Consider the following 21,756-nt stretch of genomic DNA (forward strand, 5'->3'; position numbering starts at 1 on the left):
GAGCCCCTCTTAAATATAAAGTAAAACCTTGTACACAACTGCTTCGGAATCTCTTTCCTGGGGAAACTGACCTAAGACAGCAAATGTCATTCACTGCCAAGACTTTAAAAACACACTTATAATAGAAATCTTCAGATAGGTCCTCGCTTTCACCTCAATCACATTTTGGTCATGAATCATGTTTTTCATATACAACCTCACTCTCAAAGAGCAGTTTTGAGGCCAGCATGATTACAATGGATGCAAAAGCAAATCTGTTCATTTACTCATTTCTTCATGCTATAATCACTCACTAAATATTTACTGAACATCTGCTCTATGCCAAGAAGCTTCGTGGGCACTGAAGGATGGCAAACTGTTAGAAGAAAATCCTTAATTTCTGAGGATTAACAATTGACTTAGGGGAACCAAAGACAAAAAAAATTAAAAAATTGATCCTCCACGATGAAAACACTAAACAAACCACGAGGAGAAGGGAATTTTCTCAATCTGATAAACAGCATCCATAAAAAAGCCACAGCTAGCGTCATATTAAATGGTTAAAATTGAGAACTTTCCCCCTTAAGATCAGGAGTAAGGCAAGACTGTCTCCTCTCACTGCTTCTATTCAACACTGTACGAGATGTTCTAGCCAGGACAATTAGGCAAGAAATTGAAATAAAGGCATCCAGTTTAGAAAGGAAAACTGCCAGGGTGCCTGGGTGGCTCAGTGGGTTAAGCCTCTGCCTTCAGCTCAGGTCATGATCTCAGGGTCCTGGGATCAAGCCCTGCACCGGGCTCTCTCTCGGTAGGGAGTCTGCCTCTCTTCCTCTCTCTCTGCCTGCCTCTCTGCCTACTTGTGATCTCTGTCTGTCAAATAAATAAATAAAATCTTAAAAAAAAAAGAAAGAAAGGAAAACTACCTCTACTCAACTCAGAAATGATATGGTCTTGTTTATAGAAAATCCTAGGGATCCACTGAAATACTTTCAGAATAAATGAGTTTAGTGAAGTTGCAAAATACTAGATCAATATACAACAATAAATTTTATTTCTATACACTAACAATGAAAATCCAAATATGAAATTGAAAAAAGTTCCTTTTACAATGGCTCTGAAAACACTAAAATACTAGGAATAAATTCAATAAAGAAGCACAAAGCTTATATTCTGATAACTATAAAATGTTCTTGAAAGGAATTAAAGAGCTAAATATAAGAAAAGGCATCCCATTTTAATGGAACAAAAGACTTAATACTGTTACAATATCAATACCATCCAAAGTGATCTACAGATTCAACACAATTCCTATTAAAATCCCACCTGGCTTCTTTGTAGAAATGAAAATGCTGATCCTGTAACACAGAAAACCCAAGGGATCTATACAGGTAAACCAATCTTAAAAAAGAAGAACAAACCTAGAAGACTCACATTTTCCAATTTCAAAAGTTACTACAAAGCAACAGTAATCAGAGTAAGGTATTAGCATAAAGAAGATATAAGTCAGTGAGATATAACAAAAAGTCCATAAATAAATCCATGTATCTATGGTCAAGTGATTTTCATTCAGGGTGCCAAGACAAGGCAATGGGGAAAGAATAGTCTTTTCAACAAATGGTGCTAGGACAATTGGCTATCTATAAGCAAAAGAAGGAAGTTGAACTTCTCTCATTACAAATACTAAAATTAATTTAATGGATTAATGACCTAGATATAAGAACTAAACTATAAAACTATTAGATGAAAACATAGGAGTGAAGCTTCACGATCTTAGATTTAGCAATGGTTTCTTAGATATGATACCAAACACAGAAACAACAGAAATATAAGTAAGTTAAACCTCATTGAAATTTAGAACTTTATTGGGACATGGGGGTGGCTCAGTCAGTTAAACGTCTGCCTTTGGCTCACGTCATCATGCCAGGGTCCTCAGGTCATGATCCCGGGGTCCTGGGATCAAGCCCCACATTGGGCTCTCTGCTCATAAGGGAGCCTGCTTCCTCCTTGCTCTCTGCCTGCCTCTCTGCCTGCTTGTGATCTCTATCTGTCAAATAAATAAATAAAATCTTTTAAAAAAAAAAGGTTAAAGAAAAGACAACCCACAGAATGGGAGAAAATATCTGTAAATCATATGTATGTGACAAACTGAATATATAATCAACTCTTACAAACAATGACCAAAAAAACCCCACAATTTTTTAAAATGGGCAAACCATATGAATAGACATTTCTTCAAATGGCCAGTAAGCACATGAAAAGATGCCCAATATCATTAGCTATCAGAGAAAGGCAAATCAAAACTAAGATGAGATACTACTTCACACCAACAAAATGGCTATAATAATAATAATAAAAACAGCTAATAACAAGTGTTGGTGAGGATAGAGAGAAATCAGGAGCCTCATACACTGCTGGTAGAAATGTAAACCTGTATATGAGGGAAAAAAACCTCTGTTTTCAGTAATCATATTAACAGTAACATGTGTAATGCTATTCTGACATTATTTTGTATGTAGTGGGGTAAAGCAAATGAGTGATTATACACTTCTCTAATTTCATCAACTTCAGAGTCAAACAGAATTAATTTCCCAGTGGAAAAACAGAGATGCAAATGTAAAATAAAAGAGGTTAAATAAGAACTCTGCAGTTCTGAATCTGAATTGGAAAGAACTATGAATTCTAGCTTTGGTCACTGAAAGACCTAGAAACAATGACCAATCCATAGCAGTGTGTTTTCCTATGCCTAGACTGTGATGCTGAAATACCATTTTGTACTAAAAGAAATAAGGACTTTTTATGGCTGCTTCCAAGTCTGGCATCAGAAATATAGAAGATGATCCTGGAATACCTCATCATATCAGATGGCAAAGAAGCAATTAAAGGCTATTAGGATCAAGTCAAAAGAATTTAGGAACCAACTTAAAGAGATTCCAACTGGCCAGAAATGGCACAACACGAGTATGCACAAGGATAACAAGTTCAGTGGAAAGAAACATTCAATATTAATTCTATTAATATTAATATTAATTATTATTATATATATATTAATTAATATTAATATTAATATAAATTCTATGGAGTTCAAAATGATACTTTAAAAAAATCATTCTAAAAACTAATAAAAAGAATCAAGTATTTATCCTGCTTATATGGAACTGAGTAACCAAACAGTAGATGAGGGGAGGTTTCTCTTTATAGACGTATTCCAGGTAATAAATAAAGAGCAAACTGAATAGAATCTCACCATTTTACATCCTTAATAAGTTAATGAATCTAAACACTGAGGATCAACAGATTTTATCATAAGATGATTTTATGTGCCTCCTAATGAACAAACACCACCATCTAGGAAGCAGTCTTTCCAAAAATAAAAAAAAAACCTAAGTCTAATCAAATTCCTAGATGTGCTGTCCATAGGGTAGCTAAAAACTACATGGTTATTTAAATTCTGAAGAACTAATATAAAATAAAACTAAAATAAATTTAAAAATTTAGTTCCTCTGTCTCACTAGCTATACTTAAAGTACTCAAAAGACACAAGTAGCCACAATGGACAGCTCAATGATCTACAGATCATTTCCATCATCACACAAGTTCTATTGATATTGCTCTGCACCATTTTACAGGAAACACAGAAGAAAGAAGCCTGATAAACTGCACATAAGATGCAATGCAATCCACAAAACCAGACTATGAGAAACTCTACACATCAGTTTCTTAAACAAATAAAATATAAGGGGGAAAAAAAGAGATAGGTGGAAGGGACTGTAGATTAAGAGACTGAAAAAGCATAGTGAAAAAAAAAACCCAAAAATCTGATAAAACTAACCTACAGTACAAACTTGGAGGATGAAATTATGAAGAAAAGTAGGAAATGATTACCATAAGAGTCATAGTTCCTTCTGCAGGGAGGACAGGACTATGACTGTGATGGACACATAGTCATTACATGGGTCCTCACCTAGTAAGCCATTAACTTAAACAGTTGTTTTTATGTGGTTTTCTATAATCTGTATGAAGTTGTACTGCAAACAAAAAAGTTACATAAAATCTCATAAAGTGCGTAAGTGCACTCAGTGAATTAAATTAAGAAATATGATAGTGATCAGGCCTAAGGAGTGATATTTAACCAAAACTGAATGATCGGAAGAGGCCAGCCTTAAGAACGTCAGAACATCGCAGAACAGAAACCTGAGGGGCAAGAGGTCTATGATAGGATTAAGCCTGGCAACTTTGAGAACTCAATGAATTCCAGTATGACTAAAGAGTGGTGAGCAGGGGAAGAAAATTTACCAGTGTCATGGATTTTTTTGCTTACAGATAGTAGCAATTATAAATTTTCACTCAGGGACATGAGGCATATCCTAGTTATAAAACACAAAATATTTCAAATATATGAAAACTTATGTGCAATCCTTCAAAATAAAGATTAACACGACTATGCACAGTTTCCATTTCTCCGTAACATACACACAGTCTCCCTAAACTCAAAACACATTATTGCTTAGGATCCAGTCCAATATCTGGGAGGATGTCCTATTATCTCACAAAAATGAAAAGCTAGTAACAGGCAGGAAATGCTGAAATCACATAATCGTTTAGAACAATCCCTAATTGTCTCAGAAGTCAAACATACAATTCATATTCAGCCTTACCTCCTCTAAATCCCAATCATGGGGAGCCTCCACATGAAATCTGGAGCAGTCCAAAGAGTCAAGCTTGTGCTTACATTCTCTTAAAGGCTGGCTGACACGGAATAACCCTCCAAGTTCTTCCCTGGTATCACCATCTTCTTCTTCATTATCCTCTGTCACTAAAGAGACCACCATGATGAAAAAGTGAGAAATCACCCTAAAGAACCTGGGACTACAGGTCCCTGTTTGTGGTAGGTATGGTGGTATCCCTGAGCACATCAGCTACAGACGGAGAAAAGGCCAGTGAACTCAGTGCTCAGAGTGTGTCTGGAGGACTTAGGCCCTCCTAAGGAAGGAGAATAGAATTCAGTGAGGAGACGGAATGTTGGGGGTTAGGGAAAGAAAGGGGCATTTAAAGACAGAGCTTTTAATTAGCATAAAGAGCTTCTCTTGAAGACTGCTGAGTTTCTAATCACTAAGAGTACTTAGGCAAAACCTGAATGGAGATCAGTACACACCAACCCTTCAATTCAATGCTCCTAGCTCCCATATACTTCTTTGGCCTTGTTCTAATCACACAGTAACTGAGGACCACAATATAAAATAAAATGCACCACTTTGTTCTTTTCTGGCATGAAATTCTACCCAAAAAAAATCTTGAAGCACTTTGTATAGAAGATATAAAATGACAAAATGGAGAGTATTCTCATCAAAAGTTTTATGGCAAACCCATGAGCTGGTGATTAAAAACAGTTGCTACATATAAACTACGACAGCCGAAGATATCATAGGGATTTCAAAAGCACCACCAAAATCCTCCAACCAATTTCCTCATTTCCTTTACAGAAAACGGTCTAAGGAACAAAACGTTTCTAGATCTGAACCAGGGCTCTCTTACCTGTGCCATAAACAAGCTTTCGAAGGTTTGGAGTTGCTTGTTGCTGCCTCAGAAAGGCCTCAGCTGCCTTCCTGGAAAGGTCTTCCTTCCACTTGAGGGCACCTGAAAGGACCAACGCCGACATCGGTTAAGTGTGTTTATCTGTCCTTTCTGCCTCAAGCTCACTGCTCACTCATCCCTAAATCCTTCCGAGTGCAATATTTGAAAAGTTAACAAAATCTCCAAAACAGCAGACTCCCAAATGTAGACATTCTATTTGTAGAACATTTCCAGTGCCAAGTTTATAACAACAGTTACACTAAATTTAAGCATACCTGAAGTTTCTGTGGAATAGCTGTTTTCTTCCTTGTAATCTTCTTCCTCTTTGAGTAAGTCTTCCACATCACTGGTCTCATCAATAAAGTTCTCTGATGCCAGTCTCTGACCACCAGCCACTGGAGAAGACTTTGGAAACTTTTTTCTAATAACCTCTTCATTTTCTGACCCCTCTTCCTCTGTACTGAGAGAGGAGCTTTCTTCAGTTTCATCTTCAGATGCAAATGCCTCTTCAGCTGTGCAGTGGCCTGAATCTGAAGTGGTGAGGGTTGCTTTCTCCAGATTCAAACTGTTACTCAAACCCTTAGTTTGTAAAAGTCCTGCTTTACTACTGTCTCCAACTTGAGGTTCTGAAAGACCCCTCCCTCCTGCAGGCGAATCCTCTTCTTCGCTGCTTTCATCAGCTTCCTCTGCTTCTCCTTCCTCCCCTGAGCTCCTCTCAAGGTCATCATCGCTGTCGGCAAATGCTGGCAAATCCACCTCGAGGTCTTCTTCCACCTCCTCAAGTCTCTGCCGTTTGACACCTTTGCCTGTTGCGTACACCGTATCCGTCATTTCGGCATCTGCCTCCTCTTCTGTTTCGTCACCACTAGAGCTATCTGCCAACCTGTCGCCTTCAGACATTTCTTCATCATCTTCTTCATCACTGTCTCCAGACTCATCTTCTTCATCTCCAAAAATGGCTTTCCGACGCACTCGACCAGTTTTCAAATCCATCTGCTTTTCCTCTTTTGGCATCCACTGCCTGTATTACCAAGTAAATGCAAAATAACTCAATTCGTACAGTAACCGGCTACTCTAGACATAGCAAGCCAATGCTTATGCAAACAGAAAATAATTAAGGAATGATTTTAATCTTTTTTTTAAATTTTATTTATTTATTTATTTGACAGAGAGACAGAGATCACAAGTAGGCAGAGAGGCAGGTAGACAGAGAGAGAGGAGAAAGAAGGCTCCCCACTGAGCAGAGAGCCCAATGTGGGCCTTGGTCCCAGGACCCTGAGATCATGACCTGAGCCGAAGGCAGAGGCTTAACCCACTGAGCCATCCAGGTGCCCCTCAAGGAATGATTTTAAATAACACAGCATAGAAAGGAACGATTTGATAAATACTGGAATAGATACTAAGCAAACTCATGCACAGTTCCCTAACACCTTTCTTCAAAAGAACTTATAGAGAATAAAGAGGTAACCTTTAAAAAACAAAAAGTCTAACATTAGGGAAAAATTGCTCTAAAGGAAAGTGAGTGCTTGATCAATCTTTTAGAAAACTGATAACTTCCAAGCTTGAAATAGATGATCCTTAAATAACTGACTCCAGATCCAAAGCAAAGCAAATACAAAGGTAAACCTGGAACATCCTTTTGTGTCAGGAGGCAGGAACTGCTCAAAGGCTAATAGGGAAGGGCCAAAAGGACACAGGAGAGAAATTGAAGAGACAATAAAGGCATCAGAAAGAATTTCAGTAATGGGATAATAACAAATGGAATTTTTTAAAAAGTCAAGTAGTTAACAGTGATTAAAATAAAGGGATGGAAGTGAGAGCTTCCTGTTAAAGAATGCCAGCTAACATAAGAATACTGTACTAAACTATCATCCACACCATCTGCTAATTATAAGGCAGCAAATAAACTTCTCCAAAAAATTTTCCTTTGTATACATTTATAGTAAGTTTTAAACTAGAAAATTTCAATCATTTTCAGACTTATTTCTACTGGGAATCACACATAAATAACTAAATAAAGCCAAAACACCCACTATGTATAAGATATACCAATTTCCAACCCAAACTAAAAATAATTCAAATAAGCTACACATTAGTGGGTAATGACCCAGGCAGGACATACTACAATACAATCGAAGGAAAATGTTAAGAGACAAGATATGTAGCTTCTCAGCAGCCACCAGAACAAGATTCCTCACTCTGCTTGTACTAGTAATTTGGCCACTAAAAGAAAGCCAAGTGGCCTCAGCAACCTATAGAAACCAAAAGCAAACAGAAAACATTTTGTGATATCTGAGGAATATTGCAGGTCTGCTAAAAACTGAATCCTGTATAATATTTCAAGAATACCTCCATGTAAGGTCACATAACTGAAAAGCCCTCAGAAGCATATGTTTGTATAAAGCAAAGCAAAAAACCCCCCAAAAACCTGGAATGAATCCCACCAAAATGTGTACTGATGGCAGAATGATAGGTGAAATTCTCATCTGTAACATTATTTTTTATGAAAAACAAAAAAATGGTAAACTTACCCTTGATTATCTATATCCTCTGACCCCAGTGGTTTGGAATCAGAAAAAAGTGTCACTCTACTTGAAGCCATCTTGGCATCAATAGTGGAATGGGTAGAAATGAGACTTTGTACCAGTTCATGGGTTGGCCTCACCTCATCCTGTTAAGGCCACCAAGAAAATGAAAGTGAGGAACACACAAGAATTCTGATGAAAGACATACCGGTTTCAATCAGTTTCTCAAATTTATCCTAGACATAGTCCCAGAAAATATTTATTGCCTCAAAAAAAAAAAAAAAATCTTAAGAGTCTAAAATTGACCTCTGCCTTCATTAAACTTTTTCAAAGTTCATGGAGTATACAACCTGGTAACCTCAATACTTAGTTAGAAAAACCTTAAGTGCCAATGCTACACAAAACATGTAGTTTGCCCAATAAAATTCCATTGCAGAATAAAGAAATGAAAATCTGGGGTTCATTTAAAAAAATTCTGCTGCTTTTGATTCAAAATTTTCACTTCAAGGAATTTACTGAATAGGAAGATCTCTCCCAGTGACCAAAACTGCATGCTTAAGGGTGCTAACTGCAGCAATGTTCAAACCAGGAGAAGCTGGGGGTAACCTCCCCACAGATTTCCAAGGGTTGGTTCAGTAAGTAAGATTTATCTAGACAATGAAACACCACACAGCTGTAAAAAAGACTGAAGCAGCTCTACAAATACTAACAGGGAACAAGGGAATCACATATTCTTAGGTGCCCTCCAAAAGTTGCAAGAGCCTTTAAAGTTGGAGCCCATATAAGAAATATTATGGGAACCCTGGGTGGCTGAGCCAGTTAAGCATCCAACTCTTGATCTCAGTACAGGTCTTGACCTCAGAGTTGTGAGTTTAAGCCCCACATTGGGCTCCGCACTGGGTATAGAGCCCACTTGAAAAAATAAAATATGGGGTGTACCTGTATGGCTCGGTTGGTTAACTGTCCTCCCTTCAACTCAGGTCACGATCCTGGGATCCTCAGCTTGAGCCCTGTATCAGACTTGGAGGGGAGCCTGCTTCTCCCTCTGCCCCTCCCCACTGCTTATGCTCTCTCTCTAGCCCTCTCCCTCTCTTACAAATACATATAAATTCTTTGGGAAAAAAAAAAAAAATAGAGCTAGAAAACACACTGATATTATATGGGCATACCTCTGAGATATTGTGGGTTTAGTTCTAAACCACCATAATAAAACAAGTCAAATGAATTTTTCGGTTTCCCAGTGCATATAAAAGTTATGTTTATACTATACTGTAGTCTATTAAGTGTGCAATAGTATTGTTTAAAAAAATGTACATACCTTAATTAAAAAATACTTTATTGCTAAAAATGCTAATCATTAGTGATAATCACAACAGACACTATAACAAATATAATAATAATGAAAACATTGAAATACTGTGAGAATTAACATAATGTTACACAGAGACACAAAGTGAGCAAATGCTGCTGGAAAAAAGGCACTGATAGACTCGTTCAATAAAGGGTTGCCACAAACCTTCAATTTGTAAAAAAGGCAATACTGATGAAATGCAATAAAGCAAAGCAGAATAAAATGAAGTATGCTTATATAAAGAGAGACAGGAAATATAAGCACCAAACCGCTTGCAACGTTCATGCTAAAAGACGTGTGTCTTGGCAATAGAATGGAGAACATGACTTTTACTTTCTCTTGGAGCACGTAAGTATTCTGTGTATTTACAATATACATTGTAGCTTTCACCATAATACAAATAAAAATTCAAAAGCTTCAGCATATAAAAACTGACTACATTACATCCTGTAACTTTCCTCTTACCGATTCCTGGAAGCCATGGCTGCCACCAAGATCGACATAGACAGCATCTTTATCATACAGGACACCACCAACTCCAGAGAGAGGTGCATAAACCAACTTCTCCTTCTCATTTAAGCAGCGCTTCTTTTGTTGTTCAGGAAGTGCACAGGGGTCCGGGAGGAAACTGACATCACTCACAGCAAAATCTCCTACACCTGGAAGACAGAGAGAGGAAGATGGCTTGAGCTTTAAGTGTATCAGCTGTCGACAAAAACAGCCCACAGTTGGAAGGTTCAGCTACAAGGATATCATTTGTCACTGGCACTCTGCCTCTCTAGCTAACCACCATCATCAGGACAGAGGGGATTTGGTTAACTCAACACCTTTGCTAGCTAAGGCAGAGCTGAGTTAGTCTTAAAACTTCTGGCAATGTGGCTCTATCTTGTTTGGCCATTTTTCTGTTTTCCTGAGAAATAAAGTAACTCATCCCAAGGGTTCTACAAGTTTGGTACATTTTATAAGAAAAGGATACCTGGCATGTGAATTTGGCTTTTATTCTTCAAGTGTGCTCCTCTTAAATAACCATAAAGAGACACCTTTCGGTCACACTTGATATTTGTTCGGATATCTTCTGGGTTTGTCAAATCTTCCATCCTAGAAAAATAAAATCCAGTCATGTGGCAGAAATAAATGTCAATATTTTTGTACTTCCCTTCAAGTGTCAAAGACTGATCAAATTCACTAGTTCACTAAACACATTGTTGAGAAAATTATAGGAAAGACAGAAATAAGGAAGTGCAGTTCACCATCTACCAGAGGAAAAGCAGCAAACACATGATTGCACTGCTCTTAGGCTCTACATAATACCTTCTGTGAGTAAGATACCAGAAGTGGGAAATAATGTGCACCTGGGGTTAAGGAAGAGATGAAAACATATGCAGAAAAACTCTTTATGGAAGAGGGTTCAGCTTTGATCTAGGTTTTCTGGTGTGTCCTGGTTTCTGGCAAGTAGAGAAAGGGATTCCAGGCTGAGAAAATAATATGGAAAAAACATGAAGGAAAGAAAGAAGAAGGGCACATCTCGGTGACTAGAGCACGATGGCCCAAAGACAGTTATCACTGAAGATCAAGGTTGAAAAAGCAGGATAGGACCATAACATGTAGCCTTAAATGCTTCAAAAGTCTCACATTTTTCTAAACATTTCATACTTTACTTCTGAAGCCACAGCATCTTTAGGTAATGATACAAAAAAGTAGGTATTCTCCACTAACTATATTTCTCCCTCATTATTCAAAAATAAGCACAAAATAAGTTCTATTACTATTCTTTTTCTGACCTTTGTAGTTTTGAAATATACATGCCAGGAAGAAAAACTTTACATGTACTTTTTACCTGTCTGCTAGGATATAAGGATGAGAAGTTTGCCATGTAAGAGGCCTAAACTTCATAACTGTAATAAAACGGCCCAGATTGTGAATTTCTTGGTTTTGATATTCTCCGTGTACCATTCCAGAAAGGTAGAACAGCTTGGCACCCTAAACATTAAAAAAGAAAAAAATTAAATTTCAATTAAAGTTTTGTCAATACTACATCAAAATTAAGCCCTCTAAATAAGAAGCAATCTTAAGGGAGACCTCTAACAAACCACTTATCAATGCTTCCCAAACTTCTCTGCCTTCTTTCAGTACTCATCTTATCAGGGCTTAGTACAGGCAGAAGTGCAAATACATTTAGCTTCAGGACTGCTCTCCAGTCAAGTAGCAGCATCTGTCTATAGGGTACGGCACAGAGAAGACAGTGAGGCTCCTGGGCAGAGAAAAAAATTCTATGACCAGTGGGCCACAGCAGTATGCAGGGGATGGTGGAGTGGCAGTATGTGTGCACTACAGTTCCTGGTCCTGTAACTAGCAGAAACTTCGGACAAACCGTATTAAATAATCCCAAATCAAAAACACATAGAGCCAGGTACTGCCTGGTGCTGGGGGGCTACAGAGACAAATGAGACACACCAAGAGTTCTGAGGTACAGACTATTTTAAGGAAATATTCCAGGGGCAATGAACAGATATATAAAAGAAACTCCAAAGGTGAACCCTGAAAGGGATGCTTATTAATCTCTCCTACTCAACCTATTTTTTTTTTAATTATAGTGTTAGTATTCAATAATTAATTCTCTTCCTACCGGGTAGACTTCTGTCCAGAACCTGTGTTTTAATCGCTTCTTTGTCTTTTTCAGTTGCTTATTATACTTGAAGGAATCTAAGTGAGTGAGAACGCCCATAATTTTGGGAAAGCCATGTACTTGACAGATGTTTAGAAACTCAAATGTTTCCATTTCAAACCCAAAGCTGGCATCTATAAGCATCAAAACCTAAAACAAAAAACAGAATTATTCAAGGAAACTACTCAAAATAGACATACCATAAGCAAACTATGATCCTTAAGCCAAATCTGACCCATGATCTGTTTTATAACTAAAGTTTTACTGGAACACAGCCATATTAATTTATTTGTGAACGGCACACACCTGTGTTTGCACTACAACGACAAAGTTAAGCAGTTGCAAGAGAAACTATGACCCACAAAGCTTAAGATAATTCACCATCTGGCCCTTTACCGAAAAAGTTTGCCAACTCCTATTCTAGATTAAATCAAATGATTACTTAGGGATCATTATGAGAGAAAATACCACCCTTTCACTTTCTCTAAAAGGCCATGAGACCATCCACCACAATATAAGTTTCCACTTCAAGAAATTGGATATTTAGAAATAACTCAGAAAAAGCTGGGTCTAATTTGGCCCTCACCTGGAAGGTCCTCACTTCAAGAAATAAAAATTTTTATAAGGTATTTTTAGGCAAATAATAGGTCTCTAACAAGAAACGAAGTAACAGATCTCTGACATCCAAAAAATGGGATGAAGTGGTAATCAATGAAAAGTACCAAAAATGTCCATCTCACAGGGAAAAAAAAAGTTTTTTGCTGGGAGGTATATAGTAAGCTCTATCTTATTTGTTAATTTGTAACATGCAATTGTTCAGAAACTTAAAAACAAAACAAAAAAAAGCTACCACTTTAGAATTGAGCCAAAAAATTAGTAAAGTTATAAATGCTATTCTAAGAAAATATAAGCATATAAGACCAATTTTTAAAATTTTGACTCTTCAAACATGCAAAATAATTTCAGAGTTGATTCCTGGATACTTCTAGTTTTAAGATATTAAAGACATCTCTGTTCTCATCTTTCTGTAGCTAATTAACACACATACACACAGAGAGAACCAGAAACACTTATCTTTGGTTAAACTAAGGAATATTCATAATCCTAGACCACAAAAATACATGAAAGTGGGCCACTGAGCCTTCCAAGAAAGCACAGCTGCCACTGCAGACCACAGGCCAAGCTGGTACACAGAGTTCTTCCACGCCATTAAACAGGCTGAAGGTGAGAAGGCTGGCAGTGGAATAGCCCTATATCCCATTTGACGCCACAGAGTGCCAAGGGGCAAGCAATTCGTTGTAGAAACACAGAAATAGGTAACATCAGTCCCTTAGCTGACAATCTTGTCCACTAAAGATAAATGAAGACTGTATTATTCCTTCAAAGTACACACGTACACACGGATACAAATCCATGTTTATACATGCCTTTGCTGTGACTTAAGCTTTACGACAACCCAGGGCAGAGCAATCAACAGTTTTTAAAAAGTTAAAAAATTAATGTACAATGCAACAGAATGCTTAAAAAGAATGAGGTTGAGCTATAGTACTTACATATTTTTAAGACATACTGAGTGAAAAAGAAAGCGAAGTACAGAACATGTATAATAGCATATGCTTTAAAAGGATTGCACGTGTATTTATATACAAATCTAGGATATATTGCTTTGAGGGAAATTGAGAGACGGGGTCAGAGCAGAAAAGAGGAAACATGCACTGTACTCTGTAATACAGTTTTAATATTTTATCAAATGCATGGGTTCCTTTTAAGATTTTATTTATTTATTTGACAGAGAGACAGCAAGAGATAAACACATCCAGGGGGAGTGGGAGAAGGAGCAGCAGGTTTCCTGCTGAGCAGGGAGCCTGTGTGGTGCTTGATCCCAGGTCCCTGGGCTCAAGAACTGAGCCAAAGGCAGACATTCAATGACTGAGCCACCCAGGTGCCCCGCACGGGTTCCTTTTTAAGTCTTAAAAAGATGTATATGAAAGACATCTTTCTTGGGGCACTTGGGCGGCTCCGTCATTGGGCATCTGCCTTCAGCTCGGGTCATGAGCCCACGGTCCTGGGATTGAGCCCCGAGTTGGGCTCCCTGCTTAGTGGGAAACCTGCTTCTCCTTTTCCTACTCCCCCTGCTTGTGTTCCCTCTCTTGCTATCTATCTCTCTGTCAAAAAATAAATAAAATCTTTAAAAAAAAAAAAAAAAGACATCTTTCTTAATATATCTATGCTTTTAAAATTAGGAACTTGGTATGTTTTACATAAAAAAGAAACCAATTACTCATATGCTAAATTATTTAAATCATTTCAAAAACATTAGTTTATACTAGTTTATGTTGACAATGACACACTTTTATTAATAGTAGCATTACATGTTCAAAATTTAAATGGCATTGAGTTTTCCGACATTAGAATGGCACAGCCATAATATCTACATTAAATTACTTTTTATTTTATATTTTAGGACACTTCCTGGGCCAAAGGATAGAATCTGTAGCTCATGTCACCAAACAGCTTTCCAGAAATTATTGAACCAAAAAACAAACAAAAAAATGGCCTCTGTTACCCCACTCTTCCTAATCAATATGACTTTATTTTTTTCTTAGATTTCTGTTAATTTAAAATGTAAAAAATAAAAAAAAGTAATTAATGAACATTACCATTAAATGCAATCAAAGTTGCACAATTTTCATACACTATGCACTGTCTAGATTTTCTATTATAAACTCTGACAATTTCTCAAAGGCAATTCATGTACTTATTTTGTCATAATCATTAAGAACTGGAGTTTCTGACACCACCAATAGCTGAGTTCTCATCCTCAGACAAACTACTTAACTTGTAGGGCCTCAGTTTCATCCTCTATAAACTGGAGAAAATACCAGCTACTTCCAAGGCATACTGGGGGATTTGATGAACTAAATTTCTAGAAAGCTGTTAGCACATTGCCTAGTAAGGGTTCAAGAAATAGTCTTACTACTTATATATTTACATGTTTGTACATGTATCTGTATGTATATCTTAACTATTTTTGTTAAAGGTTTTTTTCTGTAATCTGCTTTTAGATTTGAGACTACGTTTCATTGTGCATATTCCATTTTTATTATATATTATACAATAATTATAACATTATATAATTATATATTATAACAATATTATCATCATCATCAGTTCAAACACACCAATGGTATCCCTGATTATATTCACCATTCCTTTAATAATAAGCCTTTCTTTCCTTCAACATGAGATAATCGACCACACTGCTGTTAAGTCCTCATCAGAAATTCACACTGCCCCCACTGACTTACCAAATCCGCCACTTTAGCCAGATCAATCATCATGTTAATATCACACCCACATTCAATAATGGTGAGTCTGCGCTTTTTACCTGGAAGTGAAAAGACAAAAATTTTATTTTTCTTTTAAAGATTTTATTTATTTATTTTAGAGAGAGAACATGCTAGGTGGGGGAGGAGAAGAAGGAGAGGGAAAGAGAGGGAATCTCAAGCAGAGTGCCACATGGGGCCTGACCTCACAACTCTGAGATCATGACCAGAGTCTAAATCAAGAGCTGGGATGCTTAACTAACTGTGCCACCCAAGAACCCCCTCCCCAAATTTAACTTTTTAAAAATCCTGAAATAATATATCCATTTATTCTAACTACCATTTTAAATTCTATCCAGCAAAGTTTTCTTGCTGTGTTCCCTAATTTTAAAATAATATTGAAAGTCTATACACATGAATAAAGCGCTCAAACAGGTAAAATTCTGACTGGAATGGGCACATAAGCATATTTATTATGACCATGATCCTGCCATTCAGCAGTAGGCCAACACTTCTATCTTTATCAAAGCTTCCCAAGTTTCCACTATAGCTAAAAACATCCTCAAACTTAATGTAAGAGAATCTTCATGGAACAATCATTATTTCTAACTTAAGGAAAAAGGAATCAGTCTGTGACTCTTGATCTTAGAGTTGTGAGTTCAAGCCCCACATTAGGGGTGGAGTTTACTATAAACAAATAAGCAAACAAATAAATTAAAGTGGGACACCTGGCTATCTCAGTCAGTGGAGCATGTGACTTTTGATCTCCAAGTCAGTTCAAGCCCCAGAATGGGGTAAGAGTCTATTAAAAAAAAAAAAAAAATTAGAAAGACATCTGTCAGAATGACAGGAATGCCTTTCTTTAAGATTAAAAAAAAAAAAAAAGCCTTGGGGTACCTGGGTGGCTCAGTTGGTTAACCATCTGGCTCTTGGTTTGGGCTCAGGTCATGATCTCGGGGTCTTGGGATCGAGCCTTGCATTGGGCTCCAGGCTCCACACTCAGTGGGGAATCTGGTTGATTCTCTCCCTCTACCCATGCCCCCATTTGTGCTTGCACGCTCTCTCTCTAAAATAAGTAAATAAATCTTAAAAAAGAAAAGAAAAGCCCCCATTCAACATATTATTGCTATAATCAGAAACTTCACTGGGTTATGGACATTGGGGATGGTATGTGCTATGGTGAGTGCTGTGAACTGTGTAAGACTCATGATTCACAGACTTGTACCCCTGAAGCAAATAATCCATTCTATGTTAATTTAAAAAAAAAAAAAAGAAATTTTAGGGGCTCAGTCAATAGAGCATGCAACTCTTGATCTTGGGGTTGTGAGTTCAAACCCCATGTTGGGTGAGGAGATTACTTAAAAATAAAATCTTTTTAAAAAAGGAAAGTAATTTCAGATTCTTCCATTGCCATTTTGGGAATTTGTTTCATCTTCCCTCAAACAGAAAGGTCACCAACTCCCAGACCAGACAAATTCTCACAGAAAAAGAGAGAAAAGCTCCCTCACTTCCCTAACAATGTGGCTTCATAAGGGCAAGAAGGCATGCCTGACACACAGCAGATACTCACTACCTATTAAATGAAGGTGGTCACCATGAACAACCCAGGCCTACCAAACTTTTCAGAGGAACACACTTGGCAAATCCAGATAGCAGTCAGAATAAGGTATACATCTACATCATTATTACATTGGGGAATCTATTCTTTTTTGAAGCTATAGCCAATTTAGTATAAGAGAGGTAATACAAAGCGAGAGCATTACTTTAATATTTACCAGTCAAGAAAATGTTCAACAAAGACATGCCTGTCCCTCAGATGACATATGCCCTATTAGCCTGGGGTAGCACACTCCTACCTGACACGATCGTTACAGGGCCTCTGATCTCTGTCAGCTTCTGTCTGGTGAAGTTCCGAATGAGGCACTGGATCAAAGTGCTCTTTCCAACTTTTGGAGGCCCCATCACCACTACCACTATTGGTGGGGGCTCTAATGGAGTTCGATCAACCACTGGAATGTGATGCTTTTTTGTCTTCAAATCCTGAGTCCTATTTGTAAAAAGAAAGAAAAACTAAATCCATTTTCAAAGTATAATCATCATTCTTATCAGGAAAGATTTTAAAGAGAGCAGAACAGACAATATGGATAAAATTAACTTGATAACTTCTAGACCCAATCCAAATAACCCTTTAGTAAATGTGTAACAGACTGACTTCAACAGAGTATTAAAACTCTACACAGCTTAAATCTGATTGCTTTATTAGCTGACTGTAACAGTTTAAAAAAAAAAAAGATAAACATGCAGGCAGTGTATCATAATGAATAACAGCAGGAGATTTGGAGTTAAATTTGGCTCTCTTAATAGAATTTAATTCAATAATGTTTAAAGTACACTGCCTGACATATTTTAAGAACTCATTAAATAAAGCTATTACTACGTATTACATGAAACATATCCAGAAAAAAACACAAGCACACCTATTACCATAGAAACTGCTGAAATTTTACAAATTCTTTCTTTCTTTCATTCTAGTAGGTTCCATGCGCGTGTGGGGTCCTACATCAGGCTTGAACTCACATCAGAGTCAGACACTTAACTGACGGAGCCACCTACCAGCCCCACAGAGAAATTCTATAAAGAAAAATTCTTGAGCTTTTCTCTTGGACAATAAAAGCCAATAGGTGGGCAGATACTGGGGGCAAGGCAGCTTCCACAGAAAGACTACTTGCTCACATTTTATCTATTTTTTAATTTTTTTTTTTTTAATGTAGGGTCCATGCCTAGTATCGATCCAATGCAGAGCTTGAACTCACAACCCTGAGATCAAGACCTGAGCAGAGATCAAGAGTTGGATCCTTATTCAACTGAGTCACCTAGGCGCCCTGCTCACATTTTAGTAAAAGGAATACAGCATGTCCTTCAAAGCTGCTAAAGACTCATGAATCCAAACATCATCTGGGGAGGTTCCTACTATTTAAAAAGAATAAATGGAATGAACAACTAGACTCCAGCTAAACATACCTGTGAAAGGATCGAGCCATCCGCACAGCAGACTGGACTGCAAAAGCTTTGGGATTTCTTTTCCGGGCATCTTCCTCGTCTCCAAGCTGGAGATCCTGCAGATGTCGTTTCTTTTTCTTCTCAGCTTTGGGCCCACTGTTTTTCTTTCTGTGTTTCTTCTGGTCCTTAGTCTCCATAGTGGCTTTTTACCAATTCACAAGTAACTCTAACCTACATTGGTGAGGCAGGGATGTGGGAAGCATTTTACAATCCAGAAAACACCCAAGGAAAAAGATTAAATTTCATTTATTTCTTTACAAAGAGATAAGGTGTTCCTGCAACAAGGATAGAAGCTGCTTAATACTATTCCCCATTTTATTTCTGTTATGTTATAAATTAGATTTGTTAGTTACTTCTGCTTAAGTTACTTTTTATTCATCTTAAGTGTCTATATCAGCACTATTTCTGTAATAACGAAAATACTCTATACCTATACTTTTCAACACAGTGGCCACTTACCACATGTGGCTTCTGAGAACTTAAAATGTACTCAGGGAAACTGAGAAACTGAAATTGAATATAATTTTAATTAATTTCATTCTAAATTTAAATAGCCATATGTGACAAGTAGTTACCATACTGGACTGCTCAGCCCAAAATATCAATTAGACTAATGAAGTGGTTTCCAAACTTAAATCATCTTTAAGACATTTTAACAGATTAAAGCATTTTAATAATCCTCCCACATGATAGCATGTGTTACTTTTAGTACCTATTGATTCTATAAAACTTTTAAATTATAATAACCACTTATATGCATTTTAAAAAACAGTAACTTCTAGATGTGAGATATGGCTGGTTGTGAACAATGCCTGGAGATCACATGGATCTGCAGAAACCCTAACAAAGATTTCTGAGTGTCCCAGGAGGTCATGGCCCATACATTGAGAACCACTGAATTAGAGCTTTCTTAGGAAACCAGGCTGCATACAATCTGAGTACTTGGCTAATTTAAAAAAAAAAGAAAGAAAGAAAGAAAGAAACTAAGAAAAAGGGGAAAAAAGGTCACTTTACTCAGGGTACTAAATTAATTTCCGTTATATAAATATTGGTCTGCCTATGATGTACTAGGCATTTTGCCGAGAGAGGACAACAGCTGTGATCTGTCAGCGAAGGAAATCCAAATAGTATCTTTCATGCCATGCAGTAAAGGGACCACAGAAGGCTGCACTTAGATTGGTCAGAGACACACCAGCGCAAATAGGAAGCCCACATATACCAGCTTAATGTCATGAAACAGCAACGAGGAGTTCGGAGAGCCGAGTTCTAGGAAACGCTTTGAAACTGAATAGCTACGTGATTTCAGGACGTTATTTTTCTTCCCTACTACATTTTGATTCCAAACTTGTACTGACACTTTTCTCCCTCTTTGGGGGCGGGGAGAAGGATGGGAAAAGCACAACCTGGAATCAACAGATGTGGCCCTGATCTAGTCACCTGCTAGGATTATCCCGCCAAGACACGACCTCTCTCTTCTCCCTGCCACCTCCCCACCCCGTTTGGGCTCTCTGCACGAATTCATTCAGCCGCTCCCAACGACCTCGGAGCAAGACTCCGGTAGGTACTGTGTGCGACTGGGCCAGCGCCTGAGGCGCTCTTCAGGGGCAAAGACTGTCCTGGCCGACCTTGCCAAGCACGATTCGCAAAACTCTCAGAGCCCCAGTCCCCGGGACCCCACGGCCACCGCCTCCCCTACCGCGGCCGTTACCGGGTTCACAACTGCTACTTCTCAGGTCCGCATGGACAGCGCCGGAAACGGAAGTGCCCCCTACGCGCGGACTCCACAGGCCGGCAGGAAACAAGGAGGCAGAAGAAAGAGACCGACCAAAGGACGACTCGCGGGAAAGTCGGAAGGAGGCTCCTGATTGGTTGAGGACGGGCGCAGGCGACGACTGCGCGAAGCGATCCAACCTGAGGGCCGCGAGCCGCCCCGCCCTTTCCAGGCCGGTGGGCTGGCGGTGGCACTGCCCCCTTTGCGATGGGACTCCGAATCGTTTCGCCAAGCACATACATCCCAGTTCCCCCGGAGGCCGTGGCAACAGTGCGGTCTAGAGCCCGTTCCTTGGTGTAGGACGAAAGACGAAGTAACATATTTAGTCTCGGTCAACCAGGGTCATGGCTCCCGTTCGTCCCCTCCGAAAGCTGCCGGCATCCGGTTCCTCCATGACCTATTGGAATATCCCGTGGTTAGAAGTCTGTCTGGCTCATTTGCCTGCTCATCCTCAAAGAGCTGGACGTTCTCGGACCTCTTCAGTGCTGTAATTCCCTCTTTTGCCCGCACCAAGACTGAAGGCAGGGACAAACTGACTCAGCACGTTCTCCGTTTCCGGGAATGGGGCTTTCCTTGGAAGAGCGCAGCCTCCTGCAGTTTCTTCCCGCACAGGTTTGCCTTGCCAGGGCCCTGCCCATTCCCACCTGAGGGCCTGCCTTGAAGTTCACCTAACCCCCATCTCAGGTGAGCTGGGATGTCCTCGTGGCTACGAAGCTGGGTACATTTTCAGAGTTTATGCCTCTCTCTTGTCTTGGAGGTTTTCTTTTCAGTATGATCTCAGTGCTCCTGAGACTCAGTTCTACCCCCACAAACCTAGGCTTACTCTCCTCTATGCTTCATGCTTTTCACCGTGAGCTCATTCTGTCCCTCAATATCCCACAGGTATTTACTCTGCAGTGCTAGGGAGGGCTACCCTACAGGGCACACACTTCTCTCGTCTTTCAAGAGTGTATAATTTTTTAACTTCCTCCAACAGTATTCCTCTCACTTCTTGGAGCTTTCAGTATCCTGGTGGATAATCCCAACATTCTCTTGACTCCATGAGTCGCACTCTTGCCCTGTCTTACATCAGCCCCTCACTCTGCCTGTGATCAGACCCTAGACCTTGTCAGGTCCAAGTGTGGCAATCCCCAAAGCATCCCACACTGACTGCCGCCTCCTATCTTACCAGGTTACTCCCTCTAATGCCCTGAAACCAACTGTAATCCAGCCAGCATCTCCAACCCAGATCTTACTACCTTCCTCCCTTGATGACTTTTCTTCCCCTAGTAAATTAACTTAAACTCCATGGGCATTGTCAGTCTTTTGTATACTGCCTCACCTCTCGGTCACCTCATCATATCTGCTTGGTAAAATAAGAGCCCTGGGTAAAACTAATTCTGCATCTACTGCACACTACAACGAATGGCTGGGGGGAAGCCCAGAACCATGCTGACCACCCTCAGCTCAGTAACGCTAACTTTGCCTCGTCTGTGCCATTCTTCCAAGTGAGTATTTCGCATCTCCTC

The 21,756-nt window shown here is 38.8% G+C and overlaps 1 protein-coding gene across 2 annotated transcripts in view; it reads right to left on the minus strand.

Annotated features, from left to right (window-relative positions):
- BMS1 (BMS1 ribosome biogenesis factor) overlaps positions 1-21,381 on the minus strand; it is a 46,729-nt gene extending 25,348 nt beyond the window's left edge. Inside the window, exons 1-12 of one of the 2 annotated variants that reach the window (XM_046027359.1) lie at positions 20,186-21,381; positions 18,439-18,648; positions 17,274-17,464; positions 15,400-15,479; positions 12,053-12,241; positions 11,264-11,406; positions 10,403-10,524; positions 9,892-10,085; positions 8,082-8,221; positions 5,826-6,571; positions 5,512-5,613; positions 4,635-4,792 (exon numbers count right to left, since the gene is read on the minus strand). In XM_046027359.1, coding sequence (XP_045883315.1) covers positions 4,635-4,792; positions 5,512-5,613; positions 5,826-6,571; positions 8,082-8,221; positions 9,892-10,085; positions 10,403-10,524; positions 11,264-11,406; positions 12,053-12,241; positions 15,400-15,479; positions 17,274-17,464; positions 18,439-18,614 — 2,241 coding nt within the window. In that variant the 5' untranslated portion in view covers positions 18,615-18,648; positions 20,186-21,381. The remainder of the gene's footprint in view (positions 1-4,634; positions 4,793-5,511; positions 5,614-5,825; positions 6,572-8,081; positions 8,222-9,891; positions 10,086-10,402; positions 10,525-11,263; positions 11,407-12,052; positions 12,242-15,399; positions 15,480-17,273; positions 17,465-18,438; positions 18,649-20,185) is intronic. The other variant, XM_046027358.1, reaches the window with a different exon arrangement.
- Positions 21,382-21,756: the final 375 nt, after the last annotated feature.

The sequence above is a fragment of the Meles meles genome, chromosome 13, assembly GCF_922984935.1.
Source record: "Meles meles chromosome 13, mMelMel3.1 paternal haplotype, whole genome shotgun sequence".
NCBI classification, from domain to species: Eukaryota; Metazoa; Chordata; class Mammalia; order Carnivora; family Mustelidae; genus Meles; species Meles meles.